We start from the raw sequence: 16,803 nt of genomic DNA, 5'->3' as shown, positions 1-16,803 counted from the left end.
AAATTTAAAACCTGCTTCACAAGCCCATCCTAGTCCGAGCCATTAATTGGAACAGACACTTAAAAACAAAGTTCCAGAGGACTTAGTTAATTGTAGCACTTTTCAATGAAAGGCAACATTTAATATTAGATAACCAACAGAACAAAGTAGGAAATGAGAATTTTTTTTTAAGCAGAGGGTTATTTGGATATTGCCCCCATGTCTTTCCGATGAGACATTCAGAATTGGTGATAACTTTTAAATGGGAAGTTGAAGATTAGAGTTATAACATTTTGCAGCACAGGAAGTCGTCATTTGTACCTGTGCTGATTCTCTGAAAAAGTTATCCACTTACTCCCATCCCCCTACGTTTTTTGTATTCTCTTTTTTACATTTTGTTTCTTTTTCAAATTGTTACACTTTCACTTTTTAAGTTATGGATTCACTCCTGTTTCTGGAAGGGAATTTCGATGGTTTTTGTTGGGGCGGGGGGTTTGATGGAGGGGAGGCAATGTCTAATTGAGGACAGGAATATGAAACTAATTGGATAGCTCTTTCAGAAACCAAATGCGATAGGCTGAATGATTGTCCATGCTGTAAAATTCTATGAATAAAAATGATCTGCAAAAGTTCCAATCATTTACTTCAGAAATATCAGTTACAGATCCTATATGCCATCCAGAACATTATTGGTACTGAATTGAATAGGTAAGCAGTCCTTGAACAACAGTAATGAAAGGAATTGGTCAGTAAACAGAAACCAATTATGATGTTTTGCATATTCCCTAATTAAGCAGAATATTTACAGCTAATGATGCTATATGGTAAAATGAGTGGAAGAGTAGCTTAATTAATATGCAAATAGAAATTCTGCAATTTTAACTGCAGAATAATGCTCATATGCAAGTATAAAGTTGTTTCTGATAGGCCTACAAGTGCCATTTTGTATTTATGGAGTCTTTATTTATCTCCCATATTAGATGTGAGGTGGAAGAACAAGTTCTGGGGGAAATCAATGGAGATTGTTCCAGTTGGCACAATTCACGTAACTCTACCATCGTAAGTACCATTATAGAATGAATCCTGCTACAGAAAAGAACAACTAAGCTTGCATCGATTTCAAATTGAGTCTGATAATGCTAAGAAGATATGTTCCCGGAAGCTTTTATGTTTTCTTTTTTCCCTTTACCTTCCAACCACCCTATTGAATACCAGTGGTTTTATTGCACTTTCTGTCAAATTGGGAGGGCTGACTTGATATGTAATTGACTAAATTGATCCACTAAACTTTTTAGGGCATGTCACCATAAAATGAGTTACATACAGTAGGTTGAAGATTCTATTAAGTGTGAGGAGAAAAGGGACTTCAGACAATTGAGGGCCAATTTTTACCCTGTGCTCAGTGGAAACTGGCAGGTGTAAAATGGCTTGTTGAATTTACCAAACTAATCTCACTGCCTTCCCATGGTTGATTTCCTAGCCTATTCTTATCAAGCAAGTGCAACACCTGCCAGGAGGTAGCTGGATACTTCCATAAATATGAATATTGAACTCTGATGATGTCCTTAGGGCCCCAATCTGCTATTTTAACAAGCTATTAACTTAGCAGTACAAGGAACTGGAGCCAGAAGATGCCTAAACTGCTAATTTTGTTCTATAGTTTCTCTTCCGAGATCCACAAATAAACCTCAGGGCTCCTCTACCCTGGACTTCCTTCATCCTACCCAGCTGAGGCTCTACCAATGTCCCTGTGAAACATGTACCTGAATTCTGGCCACAGTTACTTCCAGAGTCCAGCAGCAACCTCCTTTCCAACACTCATCTCCTAACATTCCACTGTGGACAATGCAGTTGAAGATCAGGCTGGTTTGTCATCAACCTTGGCATCCACCCGCACTCTAGCAGCTCTTTATTTTGTTGAAATAAATAGTGAGAATTATGGATGACTACTCATCCAAATGTAGAAGTAATCCAGGTTTGAATAAAAAAAAAACAATTCATTAGTTGAACAATTTGGTTAGCATTCCCTTTTCTATAATCATCAAGGACATTACTGATGGGGAAATGGAAGACTTGGGTACTCAGTATTGGCACCATGCACTCTCAGGCTGGATGCAGCTTTTCGCTGTTCTAGCAATGTTCTAGGGTCCTTCAGCAATCATGCAACTTTTAAGCCATCCTTCATGTGACACCTGAAGATTTAAGGTGGTGTGTGTTCAGGCAACTTTGAAGAAGTTGTTGTTTCCTTTTATCTCTTAAATTATGCAGCTAACAAGATGGTTACTTCTATCTGTGCAGACCTTGTTTAAACTTATTTAAGTGGCATTCTTCAACTAATGTGTTTAAGTACCTTTTCAAGATATGCAAGACATATGTATAGTTTGCTTAAAACCTGGAAAATTTGCCAAGAATTCACTAAACACTTACTTTCAGTCTTCAGCAAGATGGATAATGAAGTCACCATTAATCCCCTGTACTTTAGGAGAATACCAATTTGCTTTATTGGAAGAATTCTATCATTCAAGTTCCATTTGTTGCATTTTAAAGTTAATCAAGCTTATTTCTTTTGTTTACTTTGTGCTATAATTATAATATCACTGATGAAAAAGTAAAAATTATGTAACATAGGTCCCTTGCCTAATTGCAAACCTCGTGCATATGCACAGTGGGTGTACTGGGCTGATGCATCATTTACGTCATCTCCTGATTAGTCACTGTGTTTACCAGCCCATGTTACACCGATATTCTATCGATCCACTTAATGTAACTCTTTAGAACACGATACCAGATAACCAAAAAAATGTTTTCTTAAAAATAGTATATACACTTGGTCAATTACATCTTTCTTAAATATTTTATTTTGTGGAATAATGTGAAGTATTGTGAAGTGTTATTTACTGTCTATCTGCAACAACTTTTATTCATACAGTGCCTTTACAGTAGAGACATATCCTAAAGCACTTCAGAAGCGTGAGTTATTTGCCTATCCACAAATTACCACAGTCTTTCATTTCCTTGCGTACAGGCACAAGTGTAATTGAGCTATGAAACAATTTTTCCTTTCAAAAGAATGCAAGCAAAATGAAGCAAAAAACACTTTTGCCCAGATTTTGCTCTTGAAAATAATGGTGAGGCTAACAGCACTTAACCTTATTTATGTGTAAATTGGGGAGCAAATCCTGGAGCGTGTATGTGAAGATCCTAATTTGCTTTGTGAGGTACACTGTTGCTCTGTAAGCTGCATTAAAACAGCATCTCGCCACCAGGCTCGCCCTTCAAGTATATTAAATGATGTGAAGTTCCTGTACTGACACAATAGATACAGACTAAACATGTCACAAAAATTTAGGGCTTGTCCGTTCCAATGTAAATACACCTTTGATGGTGTGCTAAGTCTAAATTACTGCTTAACAACCCCTCTAGCACTGAAAATTAACTTAAAAATGTAGAGTGCCATTTCTTCAGCTTTAAGTATCATTGGAGAATTTAAATACAAATAATTATTTGACCTTTTCCTTTTTGTCTATTTTACCTCGATTAATCAAATCTCTCTTTCTCCTTATTTCAAGTTCCAGACCTGATTTGACATTGAATTCACCACTCAAACTGATAATTTCCTAGTTTGAACTCTGCATTGCTCATTACCTATTCTTCAATCTGATTGGTTAAGGAAGTAACACTTGCATGTTCTGATCACACACGTCACACATGCCTGGTTGAGACCATTGCACTTTTTGGCTGACAGCAGCTTAATGTGAAAAAGTGCATAACGCCTATGGGCAAATGCGAATGTAATGAACAACTGATGTTCATGTTCTGCTCATAGCAAAATCCAGTCCATTTTATATTCCATTATAGAGTAATCTTGATTGGAGATTATTTGCATTTTTCAAAAAACATTTGAGAGCGCTTTTCACAAATGCACCACCATCACCAACAAGCAAATTGCAGACTCAGCATAGCCTTTAAAAGTTTGATTGATTGCTAATAACTCATTGTCCCATTTCACTTTGGGCTTTTCCTCTGAAATAAATTTGATACATTTGTGAAAAGTTTCCACTGACTCTATGTAGACGTAACATCTCCATATTCTATTTAATGTTGTTGATTGTAGACATCCAAGTATCTATTTTAGCCCCAAGTCACAGAAACAAAGTAATTTTGTTTAGAGTTTAAAATGATGTGTCTATTTTGACACCATCTCTGCTCTTTGCCTCGCTTAGTTGGTTACTGCCAGGCTCACCTGTATATAGCTGTTAAGGGTTAGAGATAATAGATACCATATGCAATTGGCTCTTATATTTCTTGCTGATCTCATGTTTCTCTACACAACAACACAAAAAAGATCCAAGTATGAATTATCAAGATGAGGAATGGATTACTGAATAACCTACCTTTAGCATTTCCAAAGCCAAACTTCTACCAATACCTTGCAACTCTAAACATGCAATGTGTTTGTGATTTTTTTTTTAATCTAAATTTTATAAACCAAGCAGCAGTCATGTTCTATCAGGTTTCTCCCTTCAGAATATTTATGGGCCAAGGTGATTGTAGCAGTTTGCTGCAACACTGGCATCTAGCTGGCAATGTGGAAAATTGCCCAGGCATGTCCTGTCCACAAAAAGCAAGACAGATCCAATCCAACAAATTATCACCCCATCAATCTACTCTCAATCATCAGCAAAGTGATGGAAGGTCTCATTGACAGTGCTATCAAGTGGCACTTAAAATAACTTGCACGCTAATGCTCGGTTTGGGCTCCAGTAGGAAGTCTCGGCTCCAGCACTCGTTATTGGCTTGGTCCAAACGTGGATGAAAGAGTTGAATTCCAGGGGTGAGTTGAGAGTGACTGTCCTTGACATCAAGGCAACATTTGACCGAATCTAGCATCAAGGAGCCCTAACAAAATTGAAGTCAATGGGAATCAAGGGAAAAACTCTCTCTACTGGTTGGAGTCATACCTGGAGCAAAGGAAAATGGTTCTGGTTGTTGAAGGCCAATTATCTCAACCTCAGGACATCACAGGAGTTCTTAGATAATGTCCTGGACCAAACCATTTTGAGCTGCTTCATCAATGACCTTCCCTTCAGTATAACATTAGAAGTGGGGATGTTCACTGATGATTGCACATAGGTTAATCCCATTTGTAACTCCTCAGATACTGAAGCAGTCCATGTCCTCATGCAGCGAGACCTGGACAACATTCAGGCTTGGGCTGATGAGTGCAAATAACACACTTGTGCTGCATAAGTTCCAAGCAATTACCATTTCCAATGTGAGAGAATCTATTCATCTCTCCTGACATTGTGGCATTACTATCGCTGAATCCTCCACCAGTGACATCATTTGAAGTTACCATTTACCAGAAACTTAACTGGACCAGCCACATAAATACTGTGGCTACAAAAGCAGCTCATAGGCTGGGGATACTGCAGCTAATAACTCACCACCTGACTTCCCAAGCCTGTCCGTCATCAACAAATCACAAATCAGGAGTATGATGAAATATTCTCCATTTGCCTGGATGAGTGCAACTTCAACACTCAAGGAGCTAGATACTGTCCAGGACAAAGCAGCCTGCTAGATTGGCACCCCATCCACCAACATTCACTCCCTCCACCAGCATCCCACGGTAGCAGCAGTGTGTACCATCTACAAGATGCACTGCTGCAACTTGCCCAGGTTTCTTCGACAGCACCTTCCAAACCCAGTATAGTATCAAGATATAGGATAAATCTGATTTTTAGTTAATTCTCAGGATGTGAGAGTCACAGGTAAGATTGCTATTTATCATCCATGCTTATGTACAAATTAAGATTTGTACAAGTGAGTTAATTTTGCAGTAGTCTGTATGGTGAAGGTGCTCCCACTAGCACTGAGGTGATTTGGTATAACTGAGTGGCTTGCTTGGCCATTTCAGAGGGCAGTTATGAGTCAGCTGCATTGGTGTGAGACTGGAGTCGCACACAGGCCAAGGCTGACAGGCGTCTTTCCCAAAAGGACATTAGTTGAAGCAGTTAAGCTTTACAACAAATCAGACAGTTTCACGATCAAATTTACTAATTATTTCAAGATTCTTTTTTTAAGCTATGTTCACATTGGAATGTAAACTTTAGATTATTGGTGCAGGCTTCTGGATTAATGCTGTAGTAACATAACCACTGCATTACCATGGCCTAGAATTGAGTATAAATGCCGATGCAAAAGGTGGAATGTTAACAGCCAGTGAGTTTCTGGTGGGCTCGGAAATACCTGTCCCTGCAATGGAGACGGCCAAGTGGGATAATGCATGCCCACACCATCCTCCCACACCTGTGAAAATTGGGGGCACTAGGATTAAAGGTGGGAATCCTGGAAATGTGTCCCATCCTTCATTCTCAGCGAAAATCTGGCCTGAGCTCTAACACCCCAACAAACTTGATCTAATGATCGGGGCTACTGTTTAATCTAAGTAAGCTGTTTTGTCCTTGGTTCAAAAATGATCAAAAGAACCGAACTCCAGAAGCGAAGTGAGAGTGACTGCTCTTGACATCAAGGCAGAATTTGACCGAGTGCGGTATCTAGGAGCCCTAGCAAAGCTGGAGTCAGTAAGAATCGGGGAGAATTCCGCTGGTTGGAGTCATACATAGCACAAAGGAAGATGGTTGTGGTTGTTGGAGGCCTGTCATCTCAGTTCCAGAACACCACTGTAGGAGTTCCTCAGAGTAGTGTCCTAGGTCCAACCATCTTCAGCTACTCCGTCAATAATCTTCCTTCCATCATAAGGTTAGACAGGAGTTGGGAATTTTCATTGATGATTGCACAATGTTCAGCACTATTCGCGACTCCTCATACTGAAGCAGTCCATGTCTAAATGCAGCAAGACCTGGACAATATCCAGGCTTGAGCTGACAAGTGGCAAGTAACATTCACGCCACACAAGTGCCAGGCAATGACCATCTCCAACAAGAGGGAATCTAACCACCGCCCCTTGATATTCAGTGGTATTATCATCACTAAATCTCCCACTAGCAACACCTTGGGAGTTACCATTGACTAGAAACTGAACTGGACCAACCATATAAATACTGTGGCTACAAGAGCAGGTCAGAGGCTAGGAATCCTGTGTTGAGTAACTCACCACCTGACTCCCCACAGCCTGTCCACCATCTACAAAGCACAAGTCAGGAGTGTGATAGAATATTCCCCACTTGCCTGGATGAATGCAACTTCAACCACACTCAAAAAGCTTGACACCATCCAGGACAAAGCAGTCCACTTGATTGGTGTTCCATCCACAAACATTCACTCCCTCCACCACCGATGCACTGCAGGAAATCACCAAATTCGTTGCACCGCAGTTAGCTCTGCTGCACAGGGGAAGAGTAAATAGTGTGGAAATGCAATAGTTATAGGGGGATTCAATTGTAAGGGGAATAGATAGGCATTTCTGTGGCCACAAATGAGACTCCAGGTTGGTTTGTTGCCACACTGGTGCTATGGTCAAGGATGTCTCAGAGCGGCTACAGGATATTCTGAAGGGGGAGGGTGAACAGCCAGTGGTCGTGGTACATATTGGCACAAACGACATAGGTTAAAAAAAAAACCTATAGAATCTCGGAAGATAACCACCAATGCATCCACTATTTCTAGGGCCACTTCCTTAAGTACTCTGGGATGTAGATTATCAGGCCCTGGGGATTTATCGGCCTTCAATCCCATCAAGAGGTCCTAAAAGCAGAATATAGGGAGTTAGGAAGTAAGTTGAAAAGTAGGACCTCAAAGGTAGTGATCTCAGGATTACTACCAGTGCCACGTGCTAGTCAGAGTAGAAATAGCAGGATATATCAGATGAATACGTGGCTGAAGAGATGGTGTGAGGGGGAGGGTTTCAGATTCCTGGGACATTGGGACCGGTTCTGGGGGAGGTGGGACCAGTACAAACTGGACGCGGTACACCTGGGCAGGACCAGAACTGATATCCTAGAGGGGACATTTGCTAGAGTAGTTGGGGAGGGTTTAAACTAAAATGGCAGGGGGATGGGAACCTATGCAAGGAGTCAGAGGAAAGGGAATCAAGGACAAGAACATAAGACAGAAAGGGGAATAAGAAAAGTGATAGGCAGAGAAATCAAGGGCAAGAATCAAACAGGGCCTCAGTGAAAAATAGTGGGAACGGGACAAGTAACGTTAGAAAGACAAGCCTTAAGGCTTTGTGCCTTAACGCGAAGAGCATTCACAATAAAGTGGATTAATTAACCACGCAAATAGATGTAAGCAGGTATGATATAGTCGGGATTACGGAGACATGGCTGCAGGAGGACCAGGGATGGGAACTGAACATCCAGGGGTATTCAGTATTTAGGAAGGACAAACAAAAAGGAAAAGGCGGTGGAGTTGCGTTGCTGGTTAAAGAGGAAATTTATGCAATAGTGAGGAAAGATATTAGCTCTGACGATGTCTCAGGAATCTGTATGGGTGGAGCTGAGAAACACTAAAGGGCAAAAAACGTCAGTGGGGGTTGTATATAGAACCCCAAACTGTAGTGGTGATGTTGGGAATGGCATTAAACAGGAAATTAGAGATGCATGCAATAAAGGAACATCTGTAATTATGGGTGACTTTAACCTGCATATAGATTGGGCAAATCAAATTAGTAACAATACCGTAGATGAGGAATTCCTGGGGTGTATACGGGTTGTTTTTCTGGACCAATACATTGAGGAACCAACTAGAGAACAGGCCATCCTAAACTGGGTATCCTGTAATGAGAAAGGAATAATTGGCAATCTAGTTGTGAGAGGCCCTTTGGGGGTGAGCGACAATAATATGATAGAATTCTTCATCCAGATGGAGAGTGATGTAGTTGATTCTGAGACAAGGGTCCTGAATCTTAATAAAGGAAACTATGATGGTATGAGGCGCAAGTTGGCTATGATGGATTGGGAAACGTTACTTAAAGGGATGACGGTGGATAGGCAATGGCAAATGTTCAAAGAGCGCATGGGTGAACTGCAGCAATTGTTTATTCCTGTCTGGTGCAAAAGTAAAACAGGAAAGGTGGCCAAACCATGGCTTACAAGGGAAATTAGAGAGAGTATTAGATGCAAGGAAGAGGCATACAAGTTGGCCAGAAAAAGCAACAGACCTGAGGATTGGGAGCAGTTTAGAATTCAGCAAAGGAGGACCAAGGGATTGATTAAGAAGGGGAAAATAGAGTACGAGAGTAGGCTTGCGGGGAACATAAAAACTGACTGTAAAAGTTTCTATAGGTATGTGAAGAGAAAAAGATTGAAGACAAATGTAGGTCACTTAGTCAGAAACAGGGGAATTTAAATTGGGGAACAAAGAAATGGCTCGACTAAATACATACTTTGGTTCTGTCTTCACAAAGGAGGACACAAATAACATACCAGAAATGTTGGGGAACACAGGGTTTAGTGAGAGGGAGGAACTGAAAGAAATCAGTATTAGTAGGGAAATGGTTTTGGGGAAATTGATGGGATTGAAGGCCGATAAATCCCCAGGGCCTGATAATCTACATCCCAGAGTACTTAAGGAAGTGGCCCTAGAAATAGTGGATGCATTGGTGGTTATCTTCCGAGATTCTATAGACTCTGGAACAGTTCCTTCAGATTGGAGGGTAGCTAATGTAACCCCACTATTTAAAAAGGGAGGTAGAAAGAAAACAGGGAATTATAGACCCATCAGCCTGACGATGGTAGTGGGGAAAATTCTAGAGTCCATGATAAAAGATTTAATAGCTCAGCACGTGGAAAACAGTGGCAGAATCGGACAGAGTCAGCATGGATTTACGAAAGGGAAATCATGCTTGACAAATCTTCTGGAATTTTTCAAGGATGTAACTAGTAGAGTTGATGAGGAGGAGCCAGTGGATGTGGTTTATTTGGACTTTCAGAAGGCTTTCAACAAAGTCCCACTTAAGAGATTACCGTGTAAAATTAAAGCGCATGGGATTGGGAGTAGTGCATTGAGATGGATAGAAAACTGGTTGGCAGACAAGAAACAAAGAGTAGGAATAAATGGGTCTTTTTCCGAATGGCAGGCAGTGACTTTTGGGGGACCGCAGGGTTCGGTGCTGGGACCCCAGCTATTCACAATATATATTAATGATTTAGATGAGGGAACTAAATGTAATATCTCCAAATTTGCAGATGACACAAAGCTGGGTGGGAGGGTGAGCTGTGAGGAGGATGCAGAGATGCTTCAGTGTAATTTGGACAAGCTGAGTGAGTGGGCAAATGCATGGCAGATGCAGTATAATGTGGATAAATGTGAGGTTATCCACTTTGGTAGCAAAAACAGGAAGGCAGATTATCATCTGAATGGCTATAAACTGAGAGAGGGGAATGTGCAACGAGACCTGGGTGTCCTAGTACCTCAGTCGCTGAAGGTAAGCATGCAGGTGCAGCAGGTGGTAAAGAAGGCAATTGGTATGTTGGCCTTCATAACGAGAGGATTTGAGTACAGGAACAGGGATGTCTTGCTGCAATTGTACAGGGCCTTGGTAAGACCACAACTGGAATATTGCGTGCAGTTTTGGTCTCCTTATCTGAGGAAGGATGTACTTGCTTTAGAGGGAGTGCAGCGAAGGTTTACCCGACTGATTCCTGGGATGGCGGGACTGACATATGAGGAGAGATTGAGTCAGTTAGGATTATGTTTGCTGGAGTTCAGAAGAATGAGGGGGGGATCTCATAGAAACCTATAAAATTCTAACAGGATTGAACAGGGTAGATGCAGGAAGGATGTTCCCGATGGTGGGGGAGTCCAGAACCAGGGGTCACAGTCTGAGGATATGGGTTAGACCATTTAGGACTGAGAATGAGGAGAAATTTCTTCACCCAGAGAATGATGAGCCTGTGGAATTCGTTACCACAGAAAGTAGTTGAGGCCAAAACATTGTATGTTTTCAAGAAAGAGTTAGATATAGCTCTTGGGCTGAAAGGGATCAGAGGATATGGGGAGAAAGTGGGAGCAGGCTGTTGAGTTGGATGATCAGCCATGATCATAATGAATGGCGGAGCAGGCTCGAAGGGCCGAATGGCCTACTCCTCCAAGTCTCTATGTTTCCTTAGACAGCACCTTCCAAATCCACGACCACTACCATCTAGAAGGACTAGGGCAGCAGATAGATGGGAACACCACCACCTGGAAGTTCCCCTCCAAGCTACTCACCATTCTGACTTGGAGATATATTGCTATTCCTTCGCTGTCGCTGGGACAAAATCTTGGAACTCCCTCCCTAACAGCACTGTGGGTGCACCTACACCACATGGACTGTAACAGTTCAAGATGGCAGCTCACCACCACCATCTCAAAAGCAATTAGGGATGGGCAATAAACGCTGGGCTAACTAGCAAAGCTTACATCCCATGAATGAATAAGAAAAAGTCAAATTCAGTTTGTATTGCTTGTTTACCTGCTGAGTTTTTCCTGCACTTTCTGTTTATCTTGCATCTGATTCTGGGATTATCCCTGGTGTTTTGAAGATCAAATCTTGTCATTCAATCAGTATTTGTGTGAAAATGTTAAATTATTGGCCTTGTTCAAGATTCTTGATGCAAGCTTTATCCTGTCCCACAACAATGTGCTGTACTTCATTTTTATTAAAGTTGTTAATTAAGTGCCTCTAAATTTAGATAAGTAACTATTTTCTGAATCCACTCTGAATTTCCCTCTTCAGATTATGCCAGTGTACTTGGATTTTAAAAATAAACCATCGACGTTCCCACTGGGAAATTGTGACAATAGTTGCACCGAAATTTGTCGAATAGGATGAACTTACAGCACAGAATGCGGCCTTTTGGCCTGTTGCGACAATGTTGATGCTTCTATTCTGTTACAATTATTATTGTGAGCTATTGCAGATTTGTATCAGTATAGTCTATTGTTGACTTTGACTTGTTTACAATGACTTGTTCATAGTTATTCCTCTCTTCCCCTTCCCTCCCATTTCAAGCCTGTACTTCTCTCTGCCTGCAGTTTATGAAGTTGGCACCATAGATTTAATCCTCCTTCCACTACTGACTCCTACCTGCTGTTGGTCAACCATCACAGCATACAGTCGGTGGGAATTTCTGATATCCCATAATTGTTGCCAGATCGTAAATTCTAATAGCAAGCAGTAACACTGATCCGTTGGAGTAATTGCCAGCATTAGAAGTTAGAAGGACTGCAGTTTGGATGATTTCAGGGAGGGTTCTGTGGAACAGCATGATGTTTGCAGGTTCTGTGCTTAAAAACATGACCAAGATTTTTGCAATGGCCCTGCTCAAATTTAATTAGAAAACTTGCAGTTGTTTGCACTCTTCTGTCAATTCTTCAAATGTAATAGCAATTGTTGTCATAAAATGGGCTCGATTCTTTTAAGTAAGCTCATATAAAATAAATCTACTAAATATATTTCTATATGCCTGTAAGAAAATAATTAAATCCGTTAACCAGTCAGTACTTTTGCTTCCTCAGGTATGGAGACCATTATGAGTGGAATAAAGTAACCTCTTGTGTACACAATATTTTGAGTGGGCAGAGATGGATAGAACACTATGGAGAGATTCTCATAAAAAATAGAAATAGCAGCATTTGCCAATGCAAATTGACATTTGTGAAGGTAAGAAAGATCATTTTGTCTATTTTGAATGGAAACAAGTTTTCTGAAAACAGTCTCACATTTCTGTAGATCTTGTTTGCTTTTTATTTTTTTAAAAATCATGCTATGTCAGATATAAATTAACTGTGAATGTCAGCCAAGAGCATTTACTGGAGCAAACCTGTATCTGGTTTATACTAACCACTTCAGATGACATTGACCTACTTTTGCACAACAACTACTTTGTGAGCTTAAGGTGAATTTAAAATTGTGTATTTTTTGTGAGGGATAGGAGTGCCGAAGGTGAGAACTGTTCCTTATTGAATAACCTCTAAGTAAATTAGAAATTGTGGAGAAGAAAAATCACTTGGCCATCTTGAATTCTCGAGAACTTTATTCTGTTTCAGAGCTTCTTGGCCATATGACATTCCTTACTCCCAGCCACTACCAAGGGCTTAACAGAATGACCAGTTTAAGTTTTAATTTCTGGTCAGCAACGATCTTGACTATTCCTTTTTCCACAGTAAAAAACATTGACAGGGCTAAACTTCCTTGTACACATGCAATGAACCTGAGCTATGTAATGCTTATCCACATATCAGTCCACCTATATTTTCTCAGGCTATAAAGAAAACACTACAAGGTCAAGAAAATTCAGGGTGTTAGTCTACTACTTCATACTCAGATCACAGGAAAATACCAGTTGATTCTAGACATCAGCGTATTAAACTTATTTTTCCTAAGATGATAAAGTGTGGATAATCTAGGCAGTGTGGCAGAGAATCTAACTTGCAGTTATTGACTAGAAAGACAAGAGAAGTTTGACTTTAAAACCAATAAGATGTGTTAAAATAACCTTTAAGGATTTTCACAATAACCACATGATTCTGCTATTTTGAATTAACTTAGCATGACCAGAAAAGCTTATCAGGAAAGCCAGGGACTAGATCTCTTAAGCATTTGCAGTGAGACACTAAATTTTGTAAGATAAAATATCAGGTTGTCAGTCACAAGGTAGTCAATTGTGACTTTATTGTACCTACCTAGATGCATGTTGGATAAATCAAAACTGATGCTGCATGGGCATTTTAAGCCTGGGATTAATGTAAGAGCAATTGAAGTTAAATTAACTTTACAAACCCGTAATAAAGTGTAAATGACTAAATTTTCTGATTCATTAAAGATTCATTCATTTAGTGGTTACTGCTATATTTAGTATTTGAATGCTTTTTGATGAATGTTCACAATTCTGTGTTAAAGGGCTTGCATATAACTTCCTTGATATTTTAGGCAAAATATTGGAATTCAAATGTTGATGAGGTTGAAGGGACAATAATGGGCCAAAATGGAAAAGTAGAAAATCGATTGTTTGGGAGATGGCATGAAGGTATATATTGTGGAACACCCCCATCAGCAACCTGCATCTGGAGACCAAGTAAGTGACTTTGTGTCAGATAACTTAATATTGAACCTTCTTTTAGTTTTATTATGAAGCTGTTTAGTGTTTTTTTTTACACTAGTAAAGTTTGGCAAAGTATAAAAATGCAATAAGGCCTGGTTTTTGAAGAAAGGTAACTTTACTCTGTATCTTTGAGAGAAAGGACTTTTGTCATCCTTAAGCCATATTGATTGCAGATTTTAAATTCAGAAAAGCAGATGTTATTGTAAAAAAAGTGTGACAAAGTATTTTAAAAGTACATTTCCAGTTAACTTCAACATAGGTCTACTTTACTGCTGGCAAAAATAATGGTCCGTTTTAAAGAAGAGATGTTTTAAACATTATGCCTTGTAATTTGTAAATATTAATAATGCTTATTGTTATGGATGGGGAGAGATGTGTGATAATGACCCCTTTTCTCGCCTCTCAGCTGACCACAATTATATGTATTTTAGAGGAGCAATTGAACCCCTTGTGTGCTCTGACTTCTAAGAATCGATACAAACAGGCTTTCTTGTAAGTTTAAATCAAAAGAAAAGATAAACATTTGTTTTTCATAACACCCGAGATATAAACACAAAAGACAACCATTCCTCATTCAAACCAAATACACACAAGAAAAGATTATTTCTAAAGATGTAGCACTTTGTTATCTTAAGAGTTTTTAAAACGTCACTTTTAATCAGTGCGCAAGATAGTTGTTGAAATGTTGCAAACCTGAATGATTCCCTCTTGAAGCATTGAAGAAAAATAAATTTTGGAGATTTGTAGTCATGAATTCACACTGGTTGAACCCAAACAAGCAGCAAGCTTCTGGCTTTCCAGTTGATGTTGGTAGAGCTCCCATAGTGAAGAAATATAACCTTGCAGGTAAAATGAAGAAGCCCAATTCTCTACCCAGGTGACTTCTGAGGCAGAGTCCTCCCTTGTGCTGGGGAAGAGATGGCTTCCTTCAAGTCTTCGTATCCCAGACTGACCTTTTTGGACTGTCCTCAGAATAAAAAGACATTTGCTATACCAAGCCAGTTTTGATCATGTGACCAAAGAATCAATGCTTCCATCGACGACGCGAATGATAAAATATCACAAACCATCGTTACACAACAGGGAATGAATGCCGGCCGTCCACATCTGCTTGTGATAAAATAGTTCCTTCACATCTTTCTTGGTTAGATTTCAAGTTTACCGATACCAAGTCTGGGGTGACCATTATATTTGAGTTTTTGAAAATAACTAATAATAGTACCTGTAAATTCCCCAAATGATTTTGCATCCTGATTCTCTTCAATAGAAGGTTCTCCAGGAATATTTATATTTAATGACTTTTCAGACATGTTCATGTTCAGACATGAGTTAATCATTGTGTCATGCCCAGCACAAGCACAAGGATATTGGATATTATGGGTTTTAAGATCAGACTTTGTGGAAGTGGCCACAAAACCTGTTAAGTTGACTGCAATTTAACATATGGCTATGGGCATTTAAACTGTGGACAGTATTCGATTCTGTGGCCAATATTTAGTTAATAAGGGTACTTTGCAGCTACCTGTGAAGTTTTAACATCTCATTGAGGATGTACCGACCTGTTCGTCTCCAAGTGCCATATTGAACAAAGGAGTGTATTTGAGCTCAAGTTGGGGCAGAGATAAAAGTGAATGACCATCATCAACTCTCAATGTATCTTGGTGTTCTGGACCCCAGAAATGTTAACCCCACAGTCAAGTGACTGACTGAAACTAACTTTCAGGGATTCCAATATGGTGCAACTTGAGCAAAGCAAATCCAGCAGAGGAACATCTGAAACACCAAGAAAGATCATAAACATCAGAAACAGCTGAACCATTATAGCTGAAAGTCTTTGATTCAGCCAAAGTGTTAGTATCTAACAGGCTTTGTTGATGGATGTTAAATATCCAGTAATCAATTATCAATTAGTTTAAGGTAATAAGGTGAGCAGGTGTTGGTATTGAATAGTTAATTTTACTCGGATGTGTATATAAAGAAGAGTCAGCCAGCACTGGGTGCATGGTGTTAGCGTGGAGAAGTACACTCTGTAGTGGGCACCAAACATTCTCTACCAAAGCATCCTAGTCTCGGTGTCTTCTTGACAATCAGGCATAGGATATTCCCTGACATTGGTAGCAGTGGATGATTACCTGAAAGTGAAGATTGGAGAATAAGATTTATTTCCAGACAGAAGGTTAGAATTAAAGTTAATTTTTTGAGAGAAGACTGTAATTGGGGACTCTATGAAAAATGACTGAAATTAGGTCTAAGGTGTCAGGATATGATTTTCCACCACCATTTTGTGAAACGGAACCCTATGATCAATGGAAAAATACAGTCAAGGAATGGACATGGATTATATCTCTAACAAAAAGAGAGCAAGGGATAGCTCTGGCACTTCTGCTTCTGTCCGGAGCAAGACCTGCTGCAAAGTGTTCTCAGAATTAGACACTCCGGAACTGAATAATGAAGGTTTGGGCATTTCTGCTAAAATTCTTGGATAAAATTTATATGAAAGATGACTTATTGAGTGCATATGAGGCTTGATCAGACTTTGATAAATTTAGAAAAATGGATGATTACTCCACAGAAGAAAACATCATGGAGTTTAACCGACTATACACGAGATTACAGCAATTCTACTTGGAAACTCCTAAATCAGTATTTGCCTTTAAATTATTGGACAGTGCGAGGAAATCAAACATGGATAGGCTCTTGTTTTTAACCAGAGAGAAATACACTTTTGAATCAAATGCCTGAAGCCTTAAAAAAACTTTTGGCAAAGCAT

At 39.7% G+C, this 16,803-nt stretch overlaps 1 protein-coding gene across 12 annotated transcripts in view; it reads left to right on the top strand.

Annotated features, from left to right (window-relative positions):
• Positions 1–16,803, top strand: part of osbpl3b (oxysterol binding protein-like 3b) — a 240,609-nt gene that overhangs the window by 183,435 nt on the left and 40,371 nt on the right. For all 12 annotated transcript variants that reach the window (XM_078538974.1, XM_078538973.1, XM_078538963.1 and 9 more), the window contains 3 exons: positions 960–1,038; positions 12,448–12,592; positions 13,862–14,006. In XM_078538974.1, coding sequence (XP_078395100.1) covers positions 960–1,038; positions 12,448–12,592; positions 13,862–14,006 — 369 coding nt within the window. The remainder of the gene's footprint in view (positions 1–959; positions 1,039–12,447; positions 12,593–13,861; positions 14,007–16,803) is intronic.

The sequence above is a fragment of the Cetorhinus maximus genome, chromosome 3, assembly GCF_964194155.1.
Source record: "Cetorhinus maximus chromosome 3, sCetMax3.hap1.1, whole genome shotgun sequence".
Lineage (NCBI taxonomy): Eukaryota > Metazoa > Chordata > Chondrichthyes > Lamniformes > Cetorhinidae > Cetorhinus > Cetorhinus maximus.
This window is presented reverse-complemented; position numbering and strand designations above follow the sequence as displayed.